The sequence below is a fragment of the Xenopus laevis genome, chromosome 9_10L, assembly GCF_017654675.1.
Source record: "Xenopus laevis strain J_2021 chromosome 9_10L, Xenopus_laevis_v10.1, whole genome shotgun sequence".
NCBI classification, from domain to species: Eukaryota; Metazoa; Chordata; class Amphibia; order Anura; family Pipidae; genus Xenopus; species Xenopus laevis.
In genome coordinates this window covers 66,468,043-66,492,820 of record NC_054387.1, presented here as the reverse complement: position 1 = coordinate 66,492,820, position 24,778 = coordinate 66,468,043, and the positions used below count along the sequence as shown (strand labels likewise).

Sequence of the window (24,778 nt, the reverse complement as noted above, 5' to 3'; positions counted from 1 at the left end):
ATGCATAATAACATTTTTGCTTTGTAAAAACACATTTCATCAGTATAACAACTATTTATTTAATATATCCAATGCTGAGGAACCTTATAAATGAGCAATATGGAGGAGGAATGACTTATACAGCTCTGTATTTTGATGGATTGGCTACCAGTGCAATTGTTTCATCCAGAACTGAAACATTTAAATAATGTCAGGCCAGTATTATATGGATTATCAGTGCTTTAGCATATACTGTAAGCTTGTCGTGCAAGCCTTGTACGCGTCTCTTATCCTGTAATCACTAAATCGCATGGCAGCCTTCCATGCCTACCTGTATGAAGGATAATTACGGGTGCTTTTTTGGCAAGCTCACTAATGCCTGCAATTGTAATTAATTTCTCTGAAGATTACTGTGAGGGATCGGTTATCAATGGTGGGTGTTTGGACATTTATTATAGCTCTATAGTGTTCTTTTCTCTTTTCTCTTATTCCAGCATGCATGTGAAATTAGAGTCTGGGTTGAGTGAGAAAACAGTATATTTTTGCCCCATTTATTGAATTACAGAGAGGAATTCTATGGCTTCCACCTCTGTTGTGGCTGGGAGGAAGAATCTGTATCAGTGCCAGCCATGCAGGGCCAAAGCAAATGCAGAATATTCTGTATATCTTGACATGATAGGTAAAATAAACATTCATTATAGTGATGGCAACTAGGTGTTGGTATGCTGGTTAGATATAAGGGAAATTACAATACAAGATCACATTATTTAAAAGACTATGGAGGGTATAGTGACTGTAAAAGTGGAAAAAAGTTTGTATGTTTTTGTGGGTTTAATACAGGAATTTCAGCTTTTACCCACACTCCAAAAGGTGTGTTGTTAAAACTGGCTATAGTGTATATGAGAGGGACCTTAGATTGTAAGCTCCATTGGGGCATTTGTTCCCATGGTAGTTAAAAGGAATAAACTTTGAAATCACTATAAACCTATTTGTTCATGGTTGTCAGGTTGCAACAGGGCACCTAACCTGCAATGGCTCTTTTGAGTGCACTGGAAGTTATCCTTGATTATCTGCCCACCAGAGGTCACCCTTCCATTGGAGTAGCTCAATTATGGTGCCTTGTCAGAGGAAGCATGGCTGCTCCCACTCATATAAATAAATAAAAACACATAGGCAGATAACGTTCCCAGTACAGCATAATCAATAGCAATATGTTGTATTAGATGAACGGTGAATACAAATGTTGGGGTATATTTTCCCTGTAATAAGAACACACAGTCATTAATTTACACAGTGTCATTGTGCTGCTTATCTGGACCTCTTTACTTATTTATCATGTTTTAAGTATTTACGATTTCTGAAAGGGTGCAAGGTATTGTTGGCCTGTGAAGGTGATGGATGGTGTATCCCTGACCTTGTATCCTGAGACATGACTTCATTGCTTGTTTAGATTGTTGTGATTTTTTGGACTCCTTGGGGGATGTTGATTAATCATTTATCTCTCTCTTTTTTTTTTCTTCCTGAAGAAAATATTTCAGCTTTGGTTCAGAGATACTTATGTGTCCCTCCTGAAAGCAACCGCAAGGCTAAAAAGAAAAAAAAAGGGAGACCTCAAAAGGCATATTTTTTTTGTCCAGGATAAAGGCCTTTTAATGTGTGTCCAGCCTTAGATAATTTTATTCACTCCTCTTGGACCTTTCATTATTCCTCCTGTGCCCAGAGATCACTTTTTAAGAGGTAGGCTGAAAGATTACCAGGCCATAGGAGCTTTTGTTACCGTCACCCCCCCGACTCAGAGCCCTGAACATTTCTAAAGAACTTTCTCCGTGTTGCTAAGAAATAGTTAAATCTTGGTCACCAGAAAAAGAAAGACTCACAATATTGATTGTACTAAGGTATATCTGGACCACACAGCTAGAGCAACGGCGTTAGAATATCTCTCTTTTTGTAGTTCCGAGGGCATTACCCAGCCTGAACTTGCCTAAACCCTTGTGGTCACACCTCTTCAAAAGGTTTTGTTTCTCCCGTCAATTGGTATTCAAACCAGGTCAGCAGATTCTGTTTGCCCGGCTCGGCTGTCGTTTTCATTTTAATTTGCACCTGTTGTGCAGTTGTTCAGAAGGCAAGTGCAGACCCGCGGATTATACAAAGATCATATTATGAGCAGATATGCACGGTGTAATCTTTTTGTCCCCGGCCTCAAATGACAAAAAATCTCTTTCTTTTTGTTCCTTTTTTTCCCCTCCCTGGGAACCTGTCAAAGCAAACAGATATGACTGACAAAAATTTGTAACTAGACGTGTTTCAAGAATTCTCCAAAAGCATTACGAACCTGACACACAATCCTTTTCAATTCCACCCCCCCCCCTTCACCCTCCACTCTTTTCTGCCACTTTTGTATAATCCGATAGCTGGCAAGGGCCACTCGAGATAGCTCAGTTGATAAGTTAGGAGAGAGCTTGCTTTATAAGATGCACTGACATCAAAATGAGCCTTAAAATTGTTTGCCCTTTTTTTCCTATCCCCCCTCCCTACTGGATTTTTCTCTCTTTTCCCTCATTCTCTTGTTCCCATGATGTCATAGCTTGAACCTTGTGTTTTTGTGCATATGTCTAGAGAGTTAGGTTAACTACTGTTCTTTGCAATCCCATGTGTGCGTAACGGATGGTGTGTTTCTCTGGCTGAGCTAATGCCCCGTGTATATTACGCTAATCTTTCTTGTCTGGTGGTAAAGTGGACAATTTATGTACTAGCATGTAGGCCGAAAGCCTTGTGAGGGCTGACTAATTCAGAAACAGCAACCTTCAATTGAGTTCACAGACCTTATTTATGGACAGAAAAAACTGCCGGACATTTGTTGGGCTGAGGGCTGTGCATGGGGCAAGTTGATCCGTGTGAGTTATTTTAGCATTTGTCTCCAGACTGTTGCACTCCAGATCAGATCTCATGAATGGAATATGAAAATAACCCGATTGCCACCAAACAGTATTATTTGGCTTTTAAATAGATTATAAACCCAAGTGTAATATTTACGTTAGTGACTGCAGCATTGTTTCAGTGGTACATGTTGTATATATCATTTTAAACTCTTGACATTTTGTAATGTATTTGGGTTTTAAATCCTTTCAATATAATGTCATTATCTTTGAAACTGAATAAGTAGGTTGCATCCAGGTAGTATTATTTGTGTATATTGTAAACATGGAAACACTTGATGTACATAAATACTTACTAGTATTGTTGGTTTCCATTACCTTATGGATCTCTAACCACACTTTCGTGACTGATTTGAAACCTTAATACTTGACTTACATTGTCATTTTTCTCACTTTTATTGCAGTTTTGACTTATGACAATGTAGTAGAAACGGGTTCAGAGACTGACGAGGAGGACAAACTCCACATTGCTGAAGATGACAGTATTACAACCACATTGGACCAGGAAACAAGTCCAGCCAGCATGCTCAACCACGAGTCTTCTCCACATGCCAACCAAGCACTATTGCCAAGAGAGGAAGAGGAAGATGAATTGAGGGAAAGTGGAATGGACCATAATTGGCACAACAATGATATTTTGAAAGCCTCTGTAGATGGTTCTGGTAAGCCTGAAGTTCTCAACTTTCTGTTCAGTTATGAATTATTAATATGTGTGTGTGACATATATTTCTCTACTCCCCGTACAGAGCAGATGAAAACCTACATAAGCAGAACTAGCTGGCCATGAATAATAATGCCATTTAAATGGATAGCGTAAACCTCTTCCCAGAGATAAAACAAGCCAGCCATAACTGGAAACAGATTTAGCATTATAAGATTCTGCCTTCTTGAAAAGGCGCATGGTCAAACCTCTTATTCAGGTTAACTTCTCATTAGTGTGTGACTTTAAAAGTAGCTACTAAAGGCTAGAGTGACAGATTTTTGTGGGGTATAGTTGGCTTGGGAAACTCATGTAAATTGAATTCAAAAGCATCTGCAGGACATTTTTAATAATTGGAAAAGGAACATTTTTTTTCAGATAATTATCCATATCTTTCTTTTAATTCTGGAATATAAGTTTGTACTCTCTAGTACAGTGGTTAAATATGGAAGCAAAATAATTTCCTAACCAGCAGAGGGCAACATTAGCAATATTGTGCCAGTTACTTTCTGAAAGGGATTGAACCACTATCACTGCTGGAAAGTTCATACCCGATTCCAAGTTGTGCTCTCCCATTTGGTATTAGTTTTCTTCCAGCTCGTGTGACATTTTTTTATACTGGGCCTCTTATTGTCCAGTATGGCATTATCTCGCCAACAGTAATGAAAACTAGGCCTTTACAGGACCCACAAATAGAGTCTTCTACATAGCAGTCTTGTTGAATCGATGCAATGTGCCCAACTACATGTATGGATATTCTGATCCATATGATGCCAGTGACATTTGCTTAGGTCTTGAGAAGCCATCACTGCTATCAGTCTTGAGAAACCCTTGTTTATTTCTGTAAATCCGACGGCCTTTATGTGTTAATATTCCTTTAAACTGTATCTTGTAGTCACTTTGGCATCCTTACATCTTTACTGCTGAAATCCCAGCTGCAGTGCCAAGAGGGAAATTCATCTCTAGCAATGCGACCCACAATCCAAAGGGGCACAATTCAATCAGTCATTTGGCACATATATCCAGATTGTATTTGCAGAAGTTGCACGGGAAAGCAGAATTTTCTAGGGGGCAATAGTTTGTTACAATTTTAGGTGGTTCTGCACTATAATTTAGTTTTGCTTGGGTTTTTTTTTTGGTCAATATTCCTTATTCCTTATTTCACATAAACATTTATCGTCCAACACATAAAGACTTTAAGGTTTTAGATTTGCAACGACGAAGGGGGGAGCTCAACCAAAGATGCTTGAAAGATAAATACGTTTAATTAGGGGCAGAGGATGATCATTAAAGGAACTCTGACTGCTGCAGAACTCATTAACAATCTTAAATGAAATTTTTATTTTTATGATAGCCATTTACATGTATAATAAGAGCCAATGATTCTTGGGAGCCGTGTGACAGAAACAGAGTGTAGCAAGTAGTCATGTAAGACATACTATTTAAATGAGCTGGTGTTAGCTATTCATATTTGTTAATGAACTAGATTTGCAGAGCCAAAAGAATGAATGTTCTGATGGTTTAAATTTTAATATCTAGAAATCAAGAGTAAGAACCAATTACTGGGATTTTTACCCTTAAAGGAATAATTAATAGGGATGTAAGAAACGCAGCATTCTAAACTTACGGAAAAGTTATTTTTCTTTTAATTAGGATTAACTAATTTAAAATAAAAGCAGAGGAGGCTATGATAGTAGATATCATATGTCTTTTTTTTTTTAATAGGAGGGGCCTAGAGTTCAAATAACAGGGAGAATAGGTTTCAATTTCTCCATCAACTCACTTTCTAATATGCCTGTCCCTTTTTTAAATATATTAATTATGATGCCTTCAAAAAACATACTGTTGGGTTATGGGTAACCAGCACATGGCCAACATTCGCTCACCATTGACACTTTCCACTTGTTGCCCCTGGTGTTCTCAAGCTGAATAAAAGTGTTGGCCTGGACCAACCTAACATCAAGGGCACACTTGCACAGCAATCAAATGTAGGCAGTGTTAAATGTAATAGGTGTCATATAGACTTATGGTGGAAATAAGAAAGGGCTGATGGGAATTGTCCTTAGTTGGGACCCACCAAGAGATCCTCTGGAACTCTGGGTGGACAGCACAACCCTAGGCTGCTGTAGGTATTGGCACATGCAGCAGACTTGAGCTGTGCTGAACAGTAAGGAGTTAACTCAGGTCCTAATAAACTGCCTGATCTGGCTGACAGTTGCCCAGTCCCCTTTCTCTATCTATAATTTAATTTCACTATTCTAAGAGGCCAGGAGAGTTACTTTGCTCTTACCTGTCTGCTTCTAATGACCGCTAATGATTTATTGTGCTTTTTTTATTGTACTAAAAGTGCCTGGATGTGGTGCCTTTATGTCTAATGAAAAAAGATTGTTTCTCCTGTCACCCCTCCCTACTACCAACCAAAATCAGGCCGGTGTGTTTATTCTGAGCAGCAGATAACGCATTTTTTTTTCCTTTTGATCATTTTTTCCCCCTTTTATTTATTGTTGAAAACATATAATAAAGACGATAATTCTTATTGTAGCCCCAGTTTATATAGAAGTGTTTTATCCCTGGTGCCTGTGTGTCTAGCGCAGCACCTCTGCAGATAGCTTTTCTGTGAGATAAGCTCCTTCTCCTCCACTCCTGTTCCTCTACTTCTCTCCCTCGTTTGCAGGATGCAGGTTTTTTGAACTGAAGAGCGAGTAGAATTCTTACTGTGCCTTTTTCCGGTCGCAGCACAATCAAAGTTTTGTGCTGGGGAATTGTCCTTGACATTCTTGCGTCCCACAATGGGGTGGACAAGGCGTACAGACATAAAGCATGACATCATTATCATCAGTTTAAATAAATCACCTGCGCCTTGGGCTCCTTTATTGTATATATATATATTTTTTTGCTTATTCAACAATTCTGTGATGGGAGGAAGAAAGTGTTCTTTATTTTTACAAACCTTTATCCCCAAGGGCGAAGGGAAAACGAAAACTTTTACTCTTGTTTTCAAAATAAATAACTCCGTCCTCTTATAAAAGGGAGGGGGCAATGGGAAAAATTTAACATTTTTCCCCACAGAGTAAAAAGGCTGGAAGTGTCTGGGAATCCTACCTGTCCAAGGCAAAATGTGTATAATTTCAAACGTTTGTATATGTATTTTTTTCCAATATAGTTAAAGTTAACTTTTCAATTGTCGTAATTTTTCATATATTTTTTAAATTATTTATCTCCCTCTTTTGTTGCTTTATAACTTGCAATTCAAAATGTTATCTGGTTGTTGAGGGGGTCAATGACCCCAGCGGCAATCAAAAAAAATTGCTCTGTGAGGCTACAATTTTAGTTGTTTGTGTTGCATTTTATTACTTATCTTTCTAATCGTTGCCTAGTTGCTATGGGAAAATTAGACCCTAGCAACCATATATCTGCTGCAATTCCAAACTTGACAGCTGTTGAACAAAAAGCAAAAACATTAAAACACCACAAAGAATACAAATGTAAAGACCAATTGCATAAGTGAGGGTGCTGTATAAATGATAATGTACAAACAGCAGGGAATTATTACAACCATTACTAATACATTTACTGTCAGGGGATTCTGGGAGTTGTAGTACAGACATAGAAAACATTAAAGAGGAGGAATTATGTGGCAACAGGACCAAGATACAGGTAGTGTTTTGATCACCACTACTACTGGCTACTAGTGATGGGCGAATCTGTGCCGTGCGGCTTTGATTCACCGAAAAATTTGCGAATTTACTGAAAATTTTTTGAATTTGCCGCACAATTTGTGAAATGGTGAAAAATTTGTGAAACACATTGAAGTCAATGGGCTTCAAAATAATTTTGACACGCATCAATTTTGACTCTAGCAACAATTTTTATATGTGCGACTAATTTGTCCAAATGCATACAAGTCAATGGGCGTCCGAATAATTTTGACGTGCATCAATTTTTATAGCGCATGCCAATTTTGACGCACACCAATTTATTCGCTGCCGGCAAATGCCAAAATTTGCTGCAAATTTGTGCTTGGAGAATTTATTCACCCGTAATACTAATTGCTTCACATTCATATTAATGTGGAGAGCATGTTGCTTGCTCAGCCAAGGGGTTGTCTTGACTTCTGCTCCATGTAGCACCCATAGCTCTTAATAGTAATGTGGCACAGGACTATATCAGGAGCTATAAACACCATGTAAAATGCAGTGCTTAAAGCGTTCAAATAGCCCATAGCCATAAAGTTAATAATATAAGATTTCTGAATGCAAATAGTAACTACTATTGGGATGCAAATTGAAGATTAAGGGTCTTTACTCTCCGTCTATTGGCCTCTGAGAATTCTCAGTATATAAATACATTATGCAGCGCTGAGACGTGTATCAGTGACCACAGGCAGCCACAGAAAGTACATTGAACTAAGTGCGAGACGCTGGCTACACTGGCAGCAGAAACAGTGCTTCAGAGTTCTCAGAGTCTGGGGACATAGGGTGGGTTTCTGTTGTTTCTACTGCAGCCAGTAAGATCTTATTAGTGGGTGTAGAGAACGGGCACTTTCCAGCGGGCGACCCTCTCCGTTAGACGAGCACGTACCACCTTGTGTTGTGCTGCCAGATGATTTAACTTCTCTTTAGTTCTGTGCTTGTAAATAGCAATGAGGAAGGAAGCGCAGAAGAAATGTTGAGATTAACCAGTATTATGCAAAAAAAAAAACAAAATGCTGCATATTGCCTTCCTCTCGCGGCAAAGGTTTTTGTGCCCTCAGATGGAAATCTTGTGACTCCTCAGTACCAGAAATCACATGAGACAAGCAAGGAAGAACGACATACAATAGCTATATTTATTCCTAGTGACAACCTTCTCGGAAATACCTTGATCTAATTACTTGCAGAGATTGACAAAAATATCAGCTGGGGGGGGACTTTAACCCTTTCGTTGATATTTAGATATATACAAATAGTTTCCTCCACCACAGCTCCATTTGATCATTGCTGAGTGGGTTTCTGTTGTTTACACTGTAGCACTGCATTACAGTTTCCCAGAGCACGATGTCTGATATATTGGGTGAAAATGGCTTCCCCCGTGGAACAAAATCTCTCTCAGATATCTTCAGTTCTGACTGTGTCCGGAAACTTAAATATATCTATATATTTGTCTATATAACAAGACGCCTTTTCATACTTTTAGGTTTCATATGATGTTCCCTTTAATGCTGAAAGCTACACCCCAGGGGTCAATTCTGAAGGCCATGGTTGTTGTTAGATACATTTCCCAGCATTCCCAGCCAGCTAACGATAATCTTTATACAAAGGCCCTACCTTCAATCCATTCTAACCACACCCTTTCCCATAGAACCTATCTTTATCCCAAGTAATATTTCTGAGAACTTAATAGATTTTTATTGGGGGGGGGGAGGATATTTATAGATACAAAACGAAACATCAATAGCAATATATCAATTACAATATAAATCACACTTACTAGCCTTCCAATACGTTGTACATCTTCCCTACATAGGTATCGCGCTTTATTTGAACCACACCGATTGGTAAAATGTAGGCATCATGACATGTCAAGCCATTAATAAGTTAATATTTATATTTACCAATTGGAATTTGGCATTTATTAGAATTACTGGATTTTCCCAATCAGAGTTACTTACTGACTGGATACTCTCAGATTTGTTCTTATTCCCCAGTCTCACTACATCCTTCCTGGGTTCATTTATGCTCTATTTTTATGTGCAGAAAACACCACCAGAATAGTTTCCATCCATGCTTTTTTCTGAAAGCTGAAACATTCAGCTTTTTATAGAATCTCGCCCCAGATTTTTTGCAAAAGGTGTTTGTGTGTGCGAGTCCTATTTTGAGTTTAAGTCCCAAAACCCACATAAATTATTCATAATCATTCTGAAAATGACTATTCGTGTGCATGTTCAGTTCTGTATAAATAGGACTGTACCTTTTAATGACATAACCATCAGGGGAATCGTCTGCCATAAGTCCTGCAGAGAATTTTGGGAGTTGTAGTTTAACTTCTTACAACTCAAAGTGGTGTAAAGCTTAAGGGTGTAGTCTTAGCAGTGTCTCACATCCATGTGTGGTCCCACATAGCATGTGGTCCAGTTGCATGCCCATGAGTCAACAGTTCAACATAGGAAAGATTCCATGCATCCATCTATATGGACATCAATGTGGCATCATTTTGATTGGATGATGTAATACCATTGTCAGTCTGGAACTTAGAGAGAAACAGGTTGGACCTCTACCTCCAGGTAGGTGCAAGAAGGGATAGCTACCAAAGGTGTGGGGCCAGAACAGCCTATCAATTTGTAAAGCTGCAGATAGCCAGTATCATGGGTTACATGGATCCTGCTGCATTATAAAAGAATACCAGCAATTAGGTATCAAAAATATATTTCTAGTGCCTGGAATGACCTACACAAGTCAGTATGTAGTCGTTGCATGTTTGAGTTCATCTGATACGAGGCTGCAACATAAACCTCTTGAGCTGGAGTAATATACATTGAGATCCATGCACCGTTCCATCAGAAAGTGTCACCAAATGTCACACTGCTATTTTTCCCTGCATTTGTTTAATGAGCTTTACATTTACTGTGGCACCATTACGAGGTGTCACTAGAGGAGCTTTGTGAGAATGAAGGGCAGGCCGGGACATGCCAGATGCATCAACTCGACTTGCAGGTTCAATTAAACTGCCATCTCCTTCTTCTAAGAACGTAATGAAAGTTATATTAGCAGGGAATTAGGTCCAAGCTCTTATGTAAAGCACGGATCAGAATATTACTTTGGTCTCTTCCAAAATAAGACTTTTGACTTGTCCCTGGGCAATCGCCCAATAATGCTTCCATGTAAGATGTTCTATTCTCCTTCCTAATGGAAACCATTTGTTTTCACAGATGACATGAAGGAGGATTATGACACTTTGGGGCCAGAAGCCACGCACATAACCACTATTAACCACGGTACAGGTACGTGTGAGGAGTCAAACACACATATATATTTCTAAATACACTCTGTTCTTCATGCAGTGGAATTATTTTGTACAATGGCACAATGAAAAATAAAGTCACCAATCCTTTGTGTATTTTTAAAGTCCTATGTTTTTTATTGCACAGAAAAGTATAAAACCCAGTGAAGCACAGGTTGTTTCACCCTTGATGCACACATACACACAAAATACTGAGAGGACTTGTCTAGGCAATCTATAACCATAATGTTTGACAACAACACATTGTTAAAAGTTTTCAGTGCTCTTGAGAAAGCTTATTTGTTCAAAGGGAAAGTACCCAATGTTGTCACGTTAAAGGGCAGATCTATTAAGGGTCAAATTGAAAATTCCAATTTTTTTTTTGGGTCAAAACACTCCAAATTATCCAAACTTAATTAGAGTTGTATTTCGGATTCAAATTTCAAGATTTCTCATACTCTGGCCTTTTAAGAACTCAAATTCGACTATTCACCATCTAACACCTGCCAAGTTCATGTATAAGTCAGTGGGAGAGGTTCAAGGACCAATTTGGACATGTTAGTAGCCTTCCAGACATTCGAGTTTAGTCAAATTCCATTCGAGTTTTCGAGAGTCAGTAAAGGTTTTAGATATTTGGCTTTTTTTTCTAAATAATCCCCCAGTCAAATTCGAGTATATTCAAATTTAAAGGACTTTAAAAAACTCACATGAATTTGAATTTTGACCCTAGATAAATATGCCTTTAAGTGTCTACTTATTGACTGTTAAGAATTGGAGAAGGGTCAGAGGTTTGGGGCAAAGTGAACCACTCACGGTCGCTCAAGGTCACTGAGTTTCTTCACATCGTTGTTTAACTTTCATGTGGGTTATTTATACAAGGTTAACTCTACTTGAAATCACCAGTATTTTCAGTTATTTTGGCATTTATATAACTTGCGGGCTCAAATAAGAAGAGAGCTACGCAAAGTAAGATTACCCCAAAACTGAAAAACAATTAAAACTTCTATTTACTTTATGTCATATATGTCCTGTAGATGTTACTTAGCTGAATACAAATGAAATAAGGTACTTAACAATGGACACAATTTTTCTCATATTTTGCCACGTTCTTTATCTTTTTTTTTAATGTAGTGAAGAATCCAAATTGCACTTCAGATTTCGAGGAATATTTTGTTAAAAGGAAAATGGATGATGGAGACAGCAATGGAGTCAGCATAGCAGAGTACTTGCAGCGGAGTGATACAGCTATCATTTACCCAGAAGCCCCTGAAGAACTGTGCCGCCTGGGGACACCAGAGGTCAACGGACACGAGGAAAATGGTAATACTGTGATTCATTTTTAGGCACTGTATAAGAGCCCCTTGCAGCTGTTGCAATTATAAATGCACTATGTGCTTGGGTGTTTACCTTAAAATTTCAGGAACAGCTGCACGGGAATGGAATTTCATGAGCAGACTATTCAATAAACCCGTACAGTTCTTTGTGAGTTCCTTAAATTTTTTTTCAACTATGGTTGAACGGCACAAATTGCTGTGTATTTCGATCCGAAGAGAGAAAAGAATTCAGCTGACAACGAAATTACAAACTAGCAAGTGTGCTAATGAATTCCCATTTAAAATAATAACTAAATAGCAACGGCCTATCCGCTCTCCGAAGAATTATGAGTGAAGCGGGCTGCGGTGAAATTGGAGAAAATTGTAGGAGAAAATTGTAGCTATCTCTTTAATCCTCTTTTTTTCTACCTCCTCAAAATGATGTAACCAGGAATAACTATAAGCTAGTCCCTGTATTAATTTTCTTTCAGGCTAGGTACCTTTATTAATTTTATTTTTGGTTATCTGTAGATAGGGCTGGTTGTTGGATAGAGGTGAATTTGATGATTTGTACTGGGATTCTTAAAAACCAGAAAATGCTTAGAACTTTAGACTTGTGTGAGGGCTATGAAAATCACAAGTGTACACACTGCATTTACATAATTTATCCCAGGATGCCTTGCTGTGGGTACAATTCCTATATTCTTAGGGTTGCTCGTTGTAAAAGCAGTTTATTGAAAGTGCAGATATCTTCTTGCTTTAAAGACAGTGTTTGTCAGTATGATTTGCCATGAAGGACTTTTTCCACCTTCTAGTCACCCACACCTAAATTGTTGTTGCTTTAGCATGAAATGATTCATACATGTCTCTTCTGGGTGTGTGTATGGGGAATGGAGTGTGCCCAGGCCACTATGAGATGATGGCACTCCAGTAGAGCAGATTGCTACAATTCCTGTCATACCATCCCGGGCAGTAAGCCCATTAGCTGCCATTGATTTACTGACCTCATGGCCTGCATCTCTGTCTCTCTTCTTTGGCCTTCAGACCTGCCACCTGGAACTCCAGATGCTTTTGCCCAGCTGCTGACCTGTCCCTACTGCGACCGGGGCTACAAGCGTTTGACATCGCTGAAAGAGCACATCAAATACCGCCACGAGAAGAACGAGGAGAACTTTTCGTGCCCTCTGTGCAGCTACACGTTTGCCTACCGCACCCAGCTTGAACGGCATATGGTGACTCACAAGCCAGGCAGAGATCAGGTGGGGGGTTGCTTTTAAGTGATTTTTTTTCTATAATAACCCCTTGGAGAAAGTATATTGCTTTGATTGGCAATCATTATTAATTTTTCATGGCATTTTGAAGATGCAGATCTTTTAATGGTAATAGCTTTAATTGAGGTCTAAATGATTTTTTGATGGTCTCTTCTAATATGATTTAATAGTCTTATGTTCACGATCGAATGAGTGTGTTAATTTCTAATTTAGAAATTTTACTTGCACTATAACTTCACTTTAATTTTTTTATGTTGCTCAAAAGGTGAATTAAACACTGGCGTTTTAATTAGCATGCTATAAAGTACCACTGTTACTTGAGCCTTGATGAATAGCTCTGGTTGGCAAGTCTTTTTTAATGTATGGAAACTAATACTAACATTGCTCTTATTTGAAGTCAGGTTTTAATTCCAAAACAAAAACACAAACTTGCAGCCATCTTAAATCTTGGTCCCTTGTGTTTTTCACACATGGGTCAAGGTCCTAAACATCTAATCAGAACCCTCAGATTAAGCACATGACATTTTCTTGATCCTGTGACCCATTTACTGTGGTTTCTTTGCTGAGTCACAGAAGCTGAAACTTCTAATTCTACTGAAATTTATTTTCCATTAAAGTGACCCCCTTATAAAAATAAGATGCAAATAATAATGCCCAGTTGTTATGTTGCAATAAAATATTGCTAAAACTATCATTTTACTTGTTTATTGAATGTCATTAAACCTACAATTTCTGAAAAGTCAGAAATACTCACAAAGTTTCTTTACATTTTTTACTCTTTTTGTTTTAAAATATTTCCCATAATTCAAAAAAAAATAAAAATGCAGCAACAAAATCCAACGATGGCGGTACCCGTGTAGTTTCAACCTTAATTTCACACTGGTACAATTATGTTAGCATAATATGAAAAGAGCTGTTTTTAAAAAAGTCCCCTCATTTGCTCGTGGCATTTACAATTAGTAAATTAAAATGATTGTATCATATTAACAGTGGCACAACTAAAGTTTATAGTAGTTCTCCAAGGGCCTTGGGGGGAGCGAAAGCAGCTGTTGCTGTTTGTTTATGCAACTCAGCAACATATGAGCACTGGTCCCTCAATGGTGCTCGGCGGGGCTGGGCTCTGCTTGATCTTTGAAGGTTTCTGCTGTTTGAACAAACCTCTCTGTGTCCTATGTAACACCATCTGTCTCACTAGGAATGTGGGAAGATTCAGTACTCCCGAGCAGTTGTCATACCGCTTCTGTGCTGTCTTTTTTTGTAAGGCTTTTGTCTTGTTATTGCTTGAAGCTCCCTGACATACCTTGAGCATCTACGCCTTGCTATTTTAACATTCTCTGTCAAAATTCATACATATCTGTAAAGCCTGAATTCTGTTGTAATGGAAAAACCTGTGTTTTATTCACCGGAGAGAAAACAAAAAGATTATTACAATTATTTTATAGGAACTTTCACCATAAAAAAATAATAAAAATAAAAAATTAAAAATTATGAAGTAAAAATTAGACAATACATTTATTTCAAGTATAAATTTATTAGTGTTAGTTCATAAAATGTATTGCCATTTGTAAGTGTTACCGAATGAATTAATTAATCAATTCAACTTTTTCAGCTATGGATAAAAATGATTTATTTCTATTACCACCTTTCTCAAAGAGAAAACTTGTTTTATGCATAAAAATTAAGATCTTTTTTTTCTTTTTTGTCCCCCTCACAGCACCAAATGTTGACCCAAGGTGCTGGCAATCGCAAGTTCAAATGCACAGAGTGTGGTAAAGCTTTCAAATATAAACACCATCTGAAGGAGCACCTGCGAATTCACAGTGGTGAGTAGCGGAGGTGCTGCTGTTCTCATTTCCATTCTGTTTAATTAGCTGAGTTGAAAAGACAGTTTACTTTTATAAAGGAACTGAGATGTTTTCCTAACTAACTTGGATTCTAATGTGTTTGTGGAAATTATATGCTAGCCATTGTATGCATTTCATTTAGATGGAAATGCTATCAGTCTTTTTAAAGCTACTTTGAGGGCCCCAGATACAGACAGATCTGTCCTGGAACCCTAAAGGTTCACAATAATGTCCCCAGTAAAACTTCAAATTGCACCTTATTTCTTTGCAATACAAGTTTTATATATTGCTAGTGCTAGAACTGAGCAACTCATCAAAACACCATTACTCCAACAATTGAGATCTGTAAGGGTTAGAATGACAGCTGTAGATCTTAGATTTATTTCTCAGCTGTCAATTGCTAGCACTTAATCGTTCAATGCTATCTCAGTGGTGCAATTAATTCTGTCTACTATAAGCTGGATAATGAAAGCAAGGAACTGATTGGATGCAACTGGTAATTGTTCCTTTGCAGTTTAGCATCAGTATTTATAAATATGAACTTATTAAATATGCCGCAAATAGTAAGTATTTATAGGCAGCAATTTTAAGCTGTTTAGAACCACTATACATCGAATAATCATGGTTTAATATTCCCTCTTTCTAGGTGAGAAGCCCTATGAGTGCCCAAACTGCAAGAAACGTTTCTCCCACTCAGGTTCATACAGTTCCCACATAAGTAGCAAAAAATGCATTGGCCTAATATCGGTAAATGGCAGAATGAGAAACAACATGAAGACAGGTTCTTCCCCCAATTCAGTATCTTCCTCCCCCACCAATACAGCCATAACGCAACTACGGCATAAGTTGGAGAACGGCAAACCACTGAGTATGTCTGAACCATCAGGCTTACTGAAAATCAAAACAGAATCATTAGATTACAACGATTATAAACTATTTTTGGCAGCCTCACATGCATTTAATGGGCCTCATCCATTCATGAATGGTGGTCTTGGTGCAACCAGCCCACTGGGAATCCATTCCTCAGCTCCAAGTCCAATGCAGCACTTAGGTGTAGGGATGGAATCATCACTACTTGGATACTCTTCCATTAACAGTAATTTAAGTGAGGTGCAGAAAGTTCTAGAAATTGTGGACAATACAGTTTCTAGGCAGAAAATGGAATTCAAGCCTGAAGAAATTACAAAGCTGAAGGGCTATAATATGAAGGATGCAGGACCTCAACCAGAGGATCAAGGAGTTACGTCTCCTGGTATCCCTCCAGTAGGTCTTCCAGTAGTTAGTCATAATGGTGCCACTAAAAGTATTATTGACTATACTTTAGAGAAGGTTAATGAAGCCAAAGCATGTTTGCAGAGTTTGACGACAGATTCAAGGAGGCAGATTAGTAATATAAAGAAAGAGAAGTTACGTACGTTGATAGATCTTGTAAGTGAAGAGAAGATGTTAGAAAGCCATAATATATCCACTCCATTTTCTTGCCAGTTTTGTAAGGAAAGTTTTCCTGGTCCAATTCCATTGCATCAACATGAAAGATACTTATGTAAGATGAATGAAGAAATTAAAGCAGTTCTCCAGCCCAACGAAAATATAATTCTCAACAAACATGGGGTGTTTGCTGAGAAACAAGCACTCCTATTGTCATCTGTACTTTCTGAGAAAGGAATGACAAGCCCCATAAACCCATACAAGGACCACATGTCTGTACTAAAAGCATATTATGCTATGAATATGGAGCCCAACTCTGATGAACTACTGAAAATTTCCATAGCTGTCGGCCTTCCTCAGGAATTTGTGAAGGAATGGTTTGAACAAAGAAAAGTTTACCAATATACAAATTCCAGGTCACCGTCTTTGGAAAGGACCAGTGCAGAGGTGGTTCTGGCTACCACCCTAAATACTCCCACTAAAGACGCCAGATCTCCAATAAAATCTGCAGACTCTATAACTTCACCATCTATAGCAGAACTTCATAACCGGGTATCAAATTGTGATACACCTCTCAGGCTAACAAAATCTAATCATTTTGCTAGTATGAAACCAGTTGTTGATAAATTGGACCACTCCAGGAGCAACACTCCTTCTCCTTTAAACCTTTCTTCCACATCTTCTAAAAACTCCCATAGCAGTTCTTACACTCCAAACAGTTTCTCGTCAGAGGAACTTCAAGCTGAGCCCTTGGATTTAACAGTACCAAAACTAATGAAGGAATCCAAAACTATTATTACCACAAAGAACAAATCTAAGCCCAATAACATCCCAATTGACCACAACAGTGTTCCTTTATCATCAGAAATTGTAGATGAGCCACTGAATTTAACATACATCAAGAAGGAATTTTGTAATGTTAATATGGACAAAAGCACTAACCCACTATTTGGTCTAAACCCATTTAGTGGGAAACCTATGTATACAGCGCTTCCTCCACAGAGCGCATTCCCACCAGCCACATTTATGCCCCCAGTACAGACAGGAATTCCTGGACTACGATCTTACCCTGGACTTGATCAGATGAGCTTCCTACCACACATGGCCTATACTTATCCAACTGGAGCTGCCACGTTTGCAGATATGCAGCAAAGGAGAAAGTATCAGCGCAAACAAGGATTTCAGGTAACCACTTCATCCACCTTTGCATTAAAATATAAGTATGTTAGAGCAACATTGTAACAATATATTTCTGTTACATTTCAAGCATGATTACTCCTTAGTATTTTGTTACTGTTTTAATGGGTCTGAGATTCAGCTGTAGATAGAGATTGTCTTTTAAAAGATGCAATTATCCATCCTCAGGTGTTTAGTTGTTGTGATACTAGAAAGCTTATCATATTGAGCTATTCATTATACATCACAGGAATAATAGTTCTGCAAAAGCTTGAGGGTTCTTGTTGGCCATTCCTGTAGAAGACAGTCGATAGATGATGTGCAACCATTTATTCATGCAGACTCTTTTCTTACCCCTGTCTGTTTATTGATATATTGGGCTTCTTTTTCAGTGCTTGATTTTTATCTAAAATATTTCACACAAGATCATCCAAGGTTCTGAACTGAATTTTTGGATAAGCTATGCCACTTTAAACATTTTGGTCATCAATACTTACTGAAAACAATTAGAAGGTCCAAAATCACCCCTTATTCCTGCTTAATAATTAAGTACCCTTTCACTGGGAAGTGGCCATCAGCAAGTAGTGGAGGGGTTTATTGCCTCTACAAGTAGGGGTAATCAAAACACTAAATCAGCTGCAAATTTGACCATTAACTCATGAGATTTTGCCCTCAATGCAAATTGTTAATGCAATTTTAGTGTTCAGTTCCATATCATTATTCACCATTGTTTTATGATTCCCAAGGATGGAGGATAGAATTTTTTAAAATATTGTTGACATTATATTAGAATGGAGTTTTAGCATTTCTTTTACTAAAATAAAGTATTTAAAATCCTTATACATAATTTTGACCATCATTGAGTATAAACCTTAACCCATGGTAATTAGCTGGGGAGTGCAGGCTGCCATTTTTACTCAGCTTCTAGGCATTCCTTGCATGGGCTTTCCTGGGAACATGTGCAGTAAGCCAGAGTGTACTGTGCTTACCCCACCTAGGTATTCCTAGACATACCTCGGAAGCAAAGAAAAATGGTGGCACCACGCTCCCCAGCCAAGTTTGCTTTTATAGAAGAGATGCAGTGGCCCCTGGTAAGCAGTTTTTCCCTTTTGGGGGTGTCTAAACAATTTGCATCCCCATTAGTGAGTTTAAGTTTCATTGTCCTTTATTGCAAACACAAAAGGTTGTGTTTTCTCCAGTATTATACAAATATTGCAACCATATCTCTTTTTGTGGACTATTATGGTTCATCTAAATTTTTGTCACTCTGATACTAAAATCTCTTTAATCTAGTTTATATTAATTAATGCAAATCATGTATAAGGGGGCTGTACAGATGATGCAAATTAATTCTATTGGCTTTTTTAGTGTTTTGAGATGGTGACAAAATAAATATAAATAAAAGCAATCATTTACAGATGCATTTTGTTCTTGCCTAATGCTGAAGGCGTGTGGACATTGAACATTCATAAAATATTCTCCATTTTAAATTACAAAATTAAATATACTGCTTAAGGCTTTTTGTCAGCAGACATAAAGTTAAATTGGGTCGGATAATAGCATCTTGCATCTGATCATAAAATTCAATTACACATTTTGGTTTTAGAATGTGGAGAAAAAAAAAAGAGGCTAAATGTTATACGCAACACGCTATTTACTGTTTAATAAAATAATTCACATTCATAATAGAATACTATTTCTAATGTCGCCAGTGTGATTTGCATTTGTTTTATCATCACAATAGCATTAAGTCTGATTTGTTCTACTGCAGGGTGACTTGCTCGATGGTACAATGGATTACATGTCAGGTCTCGATGATATGACAGATTCTGACTCTTGTCTGTCCCGGAAAAAGATTAAGAAGACAGAAAGTGGCATGTACGCTTGTGACTTATGTGATAAGACATTCCAGAAAAGCAGCTCTCTTCTGAGACACAAATATGAACATACAGGTAAAAAAAAAAAAAGCTTCACCTGGGTGTGTTTCATGTTACATTAATTATATATATATATATATATATATATATATATATATATATATATATATATATATATATATATATATATAAATATATAAATATTTAATTGCAAATAGTGCTACACTTATTTCTCCCCAACCCATAAAGCTAACAATTTAAAATTGGCATAGAACAGGCAGGGGCAAACTAAGGCCCTTCATATTTTTTTAAGACAACTCCCAGCATCCCACATTAGCTGGTGGCTGCTGGTAAGTGTATTATAATAAAATTTGGATGGTCTGGTTGTCCATCACCGGTGCAGTGCACCCAGGCTACAAGGTGCTGAGCCCAAAACTATTTTGAGATTCACATTATTTTACTCACAAGCTGTTCCTTCTCAATGACATATTCTTTTTATTGGTCATATGGATATGTCTTTATATTTTGAATATGTTGCCACATTTCTACTTTTCTGTTATCGGAACCCACCTGGTGTATTTTTTATGCACAGGAACATGTTAGCTAACATATGATTGCATGTAGGCTCCACTTATGTCATGTCAATCAGAACATATAGTAGGAAAATCAGAACAGATACAGTATGTGTCCTTGGCTTCTAGTCTAAGAGGCATGATCCTGGCTAAAAATTGTCCTTGGTGGAATTACAAATTATTATATAAAATAATTGCTAGATATTTCTAGAATTTACATCACAGATGCCCAGACTGTGGCCATCTAGCTGTTGCTGAGTTATACCTTCTTAAACCTACACATTCAGGACAACTAATTATTATTGCTCTTCGGCACCTCTAACCAATGATTGCTCATGGTCACCAACCAGACATCATTTTAATATTGTTTTATGTTACTATTGTTCATTTAAACCTCTGATAAAATTTATTACCATATTGTCACTTATTAAAAGGAATGTAAACGTTCCATAAAGCTACTAAATTGCAGTTTTCAGCTCGCCAAAGAGCAACACTGCTTTGGAAGGTTTATTCCATTTACAGCTAGTTCTCGCTTAGCTATATAAAAAAAAAAAGAAAAAAGACATGGTATGTTTCCCTGTGTTCTCTTAATATCTGGGTGTCTCACTGTTGCATCATGTGTTTGATTTTTATACCATGGCATCATGCTGTGAAACATTCCAGGACAGGTCTATTTTAGAATGAAACGATAAGCATGACAACTATTAAAGGTGTGAAAGGCATCCCTGTGCTATTTGTATCTTGGAATCCACCAGATGCGTTTGGGCTTGGGATTAGCCTGGATACTACAATCCTGTGCTAAAGAATGTCAGAAATGATACCCAGGAGTATAATGTCCTGTCTTTCAAGTCAAATGTACAGCCTTCCAATTTTAAACACATGCAATCCCCACCAAGACTGGAAATAAAACTGAAGCTTAAAATGGATACAAACAAGTTTTGGCCATGTATATACCGAAGCATTTTGAGCATGAGCCTTTTTAAGTGGGGGGAGATATATTTTTTGGCCTTCTGTTTGTTTTGTTTACTGCTGTATTTTTTAAATTAATATGTTGATAAACAATTTTTTAGAATGTAATGAGTAATTTATTTTTATCTTCTTTTCCAGGAAAAAGGCCACACCAATGTCAAATCTGTAAAAAAGCATTCAAACACAAACACCATTTAATAGAACATTCGCGACTGCACTCTGGCGAGAAGCCGTACCAATGTGACAAATGTGGCAAACGCTTCTCGCATTCTGGTTCTTACTCACAGCACATGAATCATAGGTATTCCTACTGTAAGAGGGAGGCAGAGGAAAGGGAAGCTGCAGAGAGGGAAGCACGTGAGAAGGGACATTTGGAACCCACGGAGCTACTGATGAATAGAGCGTATTTGCAAAGTATAACTCCTCAGGGCTATTCTGACTCAGAGGAAAGAGAAGGTATGCCAAGAGACAGAGGAAGAGAATTGGAGCATGAAAAGGAAGGGGAAGACGTTTATGACAAATTGAGGAGACAAGTTGGTGACGAGGAGTTTGAGGAAGAGGAAGAAGAGAGTGAAAATAAAAGTATGGACACAGATCCGGACACAATTAGAGATGAAGAAGAAAATGGTGACCATTCAATGGACGATAGTTCGGAAGATGGCAAAATGGAAACCAAATCAGATCATGAAGAAGAGATAATGGAGGATGGCATGTAATTAACTACTGCATTTAAAGCTTCCTATGTTTCCAGTAGTATTGTTACTTGCTTGAAAACACTGCTGTGTTAAGCTGTTTATGCACGTGCCTGATGCTTCCAGGAAGCCTGTATAGATGAACTGAAGGGGGCAGTTCTGACAAAAGTCAAATAAAGTTTGAGTTGGTTATTGTGAAGAACTGCATTATGCAAAATTTTTGTACAGTATTAAGGCCTAAAAACTGTGTGGTTCAAGAGACTAAACCCTGTGTTTAATAGCATTTATACTTTAAGCACAAAAAAAATAGTTAATTGTACGAATTGCACTCTACTTATATATCACTACAAACTTAAAAAAAGAAGATATTTCTAATTTATATTAATACATTTTTTAAAAGAATAAAAAGTGCCCGCACTGTTGTACACCAGTGTTTCTATTCCACTTTAATTTATGGTGCTCGCACTACGATATGTCAGTATTATGATTCCTGCATTCTCTACTTCGTTCTCCATGATTTCCAAATTCCACGTTATGTAACCACACAATTTTAGGCCTGAATTTTATTTTTATTTTTATAATGAGAAGGAACGTGAAACAACACGTGTGATAGAAGTCTTAAGAGGTGTCCAGATTTCGAAGGAAACAGGATGATGAATATAAAGAAAGCCTTTGTAAGGTGGTTTTAAGAAAAAAAAGCCTTATATGCAAACCTTTTAATCTGTGTGTTTCTGCAAGTGCCATCCTTGTATAGTGTTAAGAGGGTAACGGGTGTTACCTACGCACCAGCTTCAGTGTTAAGCTCACCCTGTTCTTTGAAGCACCCATGTCAGTATTAGAAGAATAGGCAGCAGTTCCTTAGTTTACATATGTTTGTGCAATTTTTTTTCTGTATTTTTTTTTGTTACATTTTGTCAGTATTACACCAAACTTTTTTTTTGCAATTTTTTTGCATTCATTTAATTTTAGGTCAAATAACGTTTTATTTATGTGGCTCATTTTATATTTCCTAATTTTATTTATTTCATACTGTAGTGTACAGTATTATAGTTCTTCAATATAGATATATTTTAGTAAAAAAGGAACATGACGTTGATCACTTGGGCAAATTTTACGTAAAGAAAAGAGCATTTATTGTGTTTTGGAACATTAATTGTGAAATTATGCGATTTTTCAATTTTATTATTTTAATTTTTTTTTTTTTTTTTTTCTTTTTTCCAATTACTGGAAATTCCAAATTTGGGAACTTTTGATACGATCTTGTGAAAACACTGTATTTTCGACTGAAAATTCCAATTTCTTCATCTTGTTTTTTAGCTAAAAAAAAAAAGAGGGACTGTTAAATACAATGTATGATACCATGATAAAAAAAATTCTTTCCTGAATTGTCTTTGTAAAAGTATTATTGAATTTTCAATTTGTAATTTCTCTTGAAAATGACCATGCTCGAATAAAAATGTAGCCAAACTATATATATGGTGTGAGTGATTACTAGCAACTTTATGTGGCAAAAAAATAAAAATAAATAAAAATAAGCATAAAATAATGTACATTAAGAGAAAATAACCACTGCTCAAACTCTAATGGAAAATATAGATTAGTGCATAATGGGGCACATCTTAGATATACCAACAACCTTCACCTGAACTGAAAGGCAAATGATATTATGTATAATTGTAAATTCATTAAAAAAAAAGAATTTCTAGAGTAAAGAAGGTTCAACTATTATCATGGGGCGGCATTTACCCACTTGCCAAATTTAGCTGGGGTCAGGATATGACTCATGAAGGCAGTCTGGCTTACTTGCTTTGTCAAGGAGTCAACTGTAATTGAGAGGCCTCACACTATGCTGAATTTGGTCTCATCCACTAAATGAATTGGATGATCTGAATGAGTTTACCCTGTAACAGAACAATAATAGTCCAGTCCAATAAAGGCTTAAGTAAGCCTCCTGAAATTAAGTAGACTGTATATCTTCATGGATTATCTTGGCCCATCTACTCTATGATATTTTGTTTTGTACAGCCGTGCAAAAATTCTTTGTACAGCACCACGTAGTTTAAAAATGCCTTTATTCACAATTTCATGGCAGAACCTGGTCAGCAACGTTTTAGGCCTGTGTGTGACCTTTTATCAAGCTTGATAAAAGCTTTAGCTGGTAGAATTTTGGCACTTTTCTTAGAAGCTCTGTTATTGACATTGGAGGATGTCAATGTAGTTACATAGCATGTCCATCCATACATTATTTCCTGTAGCTTTTGCCTTGCTGGAAGCCTACTTCCTTATGCTTCATCTTGTGTTATAATTTTATTATAAGAAGCCAAAAGGGGTGTAACGTGTTGTGGCATAACTAGTGGAATAGGGTCTTATGTGACACTTTCTATAGCAGGGACAATCTCTTAGGTCTTCTTTTAGCCTGTAAAGATATCATAACTTCTAGTCATGAACATAGGTGCTCACATGCAGTAAGAATTTTACAAGAGTATATGTAAATGTGATATCAAAGCTGTTCAGCCATGACTGAACATAAATATGAATGTGTTCCATTTTTTCATCTTGTGAGCTGAGTCTGTGGATCAGGTATGATTTGGTGGCAACACATGGATGGGCAGACTGTTGCATGTTGGTTGGGACATGACCTCACACACACGAATCAGTGTTCCACTGTTTTTCTGTTGCTTGCGTTGATACCATTGTAGGATGGGGAAGCATAATAGAATTAATAAGAGGTAGATAAAGGATGAAAAAACAGAGCATTAGATCAGACAATGGAGCATTAAGCTGGCCATAGACACAAAAATCCAATCGTACAAATCCTCGATTCGTACAATTTTTGGACCATGTGTGGAGAGTCCCGACATTTTTCGTCCCACGGAGATCGGTTGTTTGGTCGATCGGCCAGGTTAAAAGATTTCTGTTGGCTGCCGATAATTTCTCTGTATGTATTGACGATTTTCAGTGGGAGACTGTCACCAGCTTTATCGGACATAACTTTCGTACGATTGCTGTCAGGGGCAGAACATCAACTGATCTGTTCTTTTAC

The 24,778-nt window shown here is 37.4% G+C and overlaps 1 protein-coding gene across 6 annotated transcripts in view; it reads left to right on the top strand.

The window, feature by feature from the left end:
- The window catches only part of zeb2.L (zinc finger E-box binding homeobox 2 L homeolog), a 101,748-nt gene extending 78,541 nt beyond the window's left edge, over positions 1–23,207 (top strand). For 4 of the 6 annotated variants that reach the window (XM_041577574.1, XM_041577575.1, XM_041577578.1 and 1 more), the window contains 9 exons: positions 3,320–3,577; positions 10,523–10,594; positions 11,725–11,913; positions 12,951–13,165; positions 14,892–15,000; positions 15,668–17,634; positions 18,624–18,716; positions 19,397–19,577; positions 21,182–23,207. In XM_041577574.1, coding sequence (XP_041433508.1) covers positions 3,320–3,577; positions 10,523–10,594; positions 11,725–11,913; positions 12,951–13,165; positions 14,892–15,000; positions 15,668–17,634; positions 18,624–18,716; positions 19,397–19,577; positions 21,182–21,759 — 3,662 coding nt within the window. In that variant the 3' untranslated portion in view covers positions 21,760–23,207. The remainder of the gene's footprint in view (positions 1–3,319; positions 3,578–10,522; positions 10,595–11,724; positions 11,914–12,950; positions 13,166–14,891; positions 15,001–15,667; positions 17,635–18,623; positions 18,717–19,396; positions 19,578–21,181) is intronic. The other 2 variants (XM_041577576.1, XM_041577579.1) reach the window with 1 other exon arrangement.
- The last annotated feature ends 1,571 nt before the right edge of the window (positions 23,208–24,778 follow it).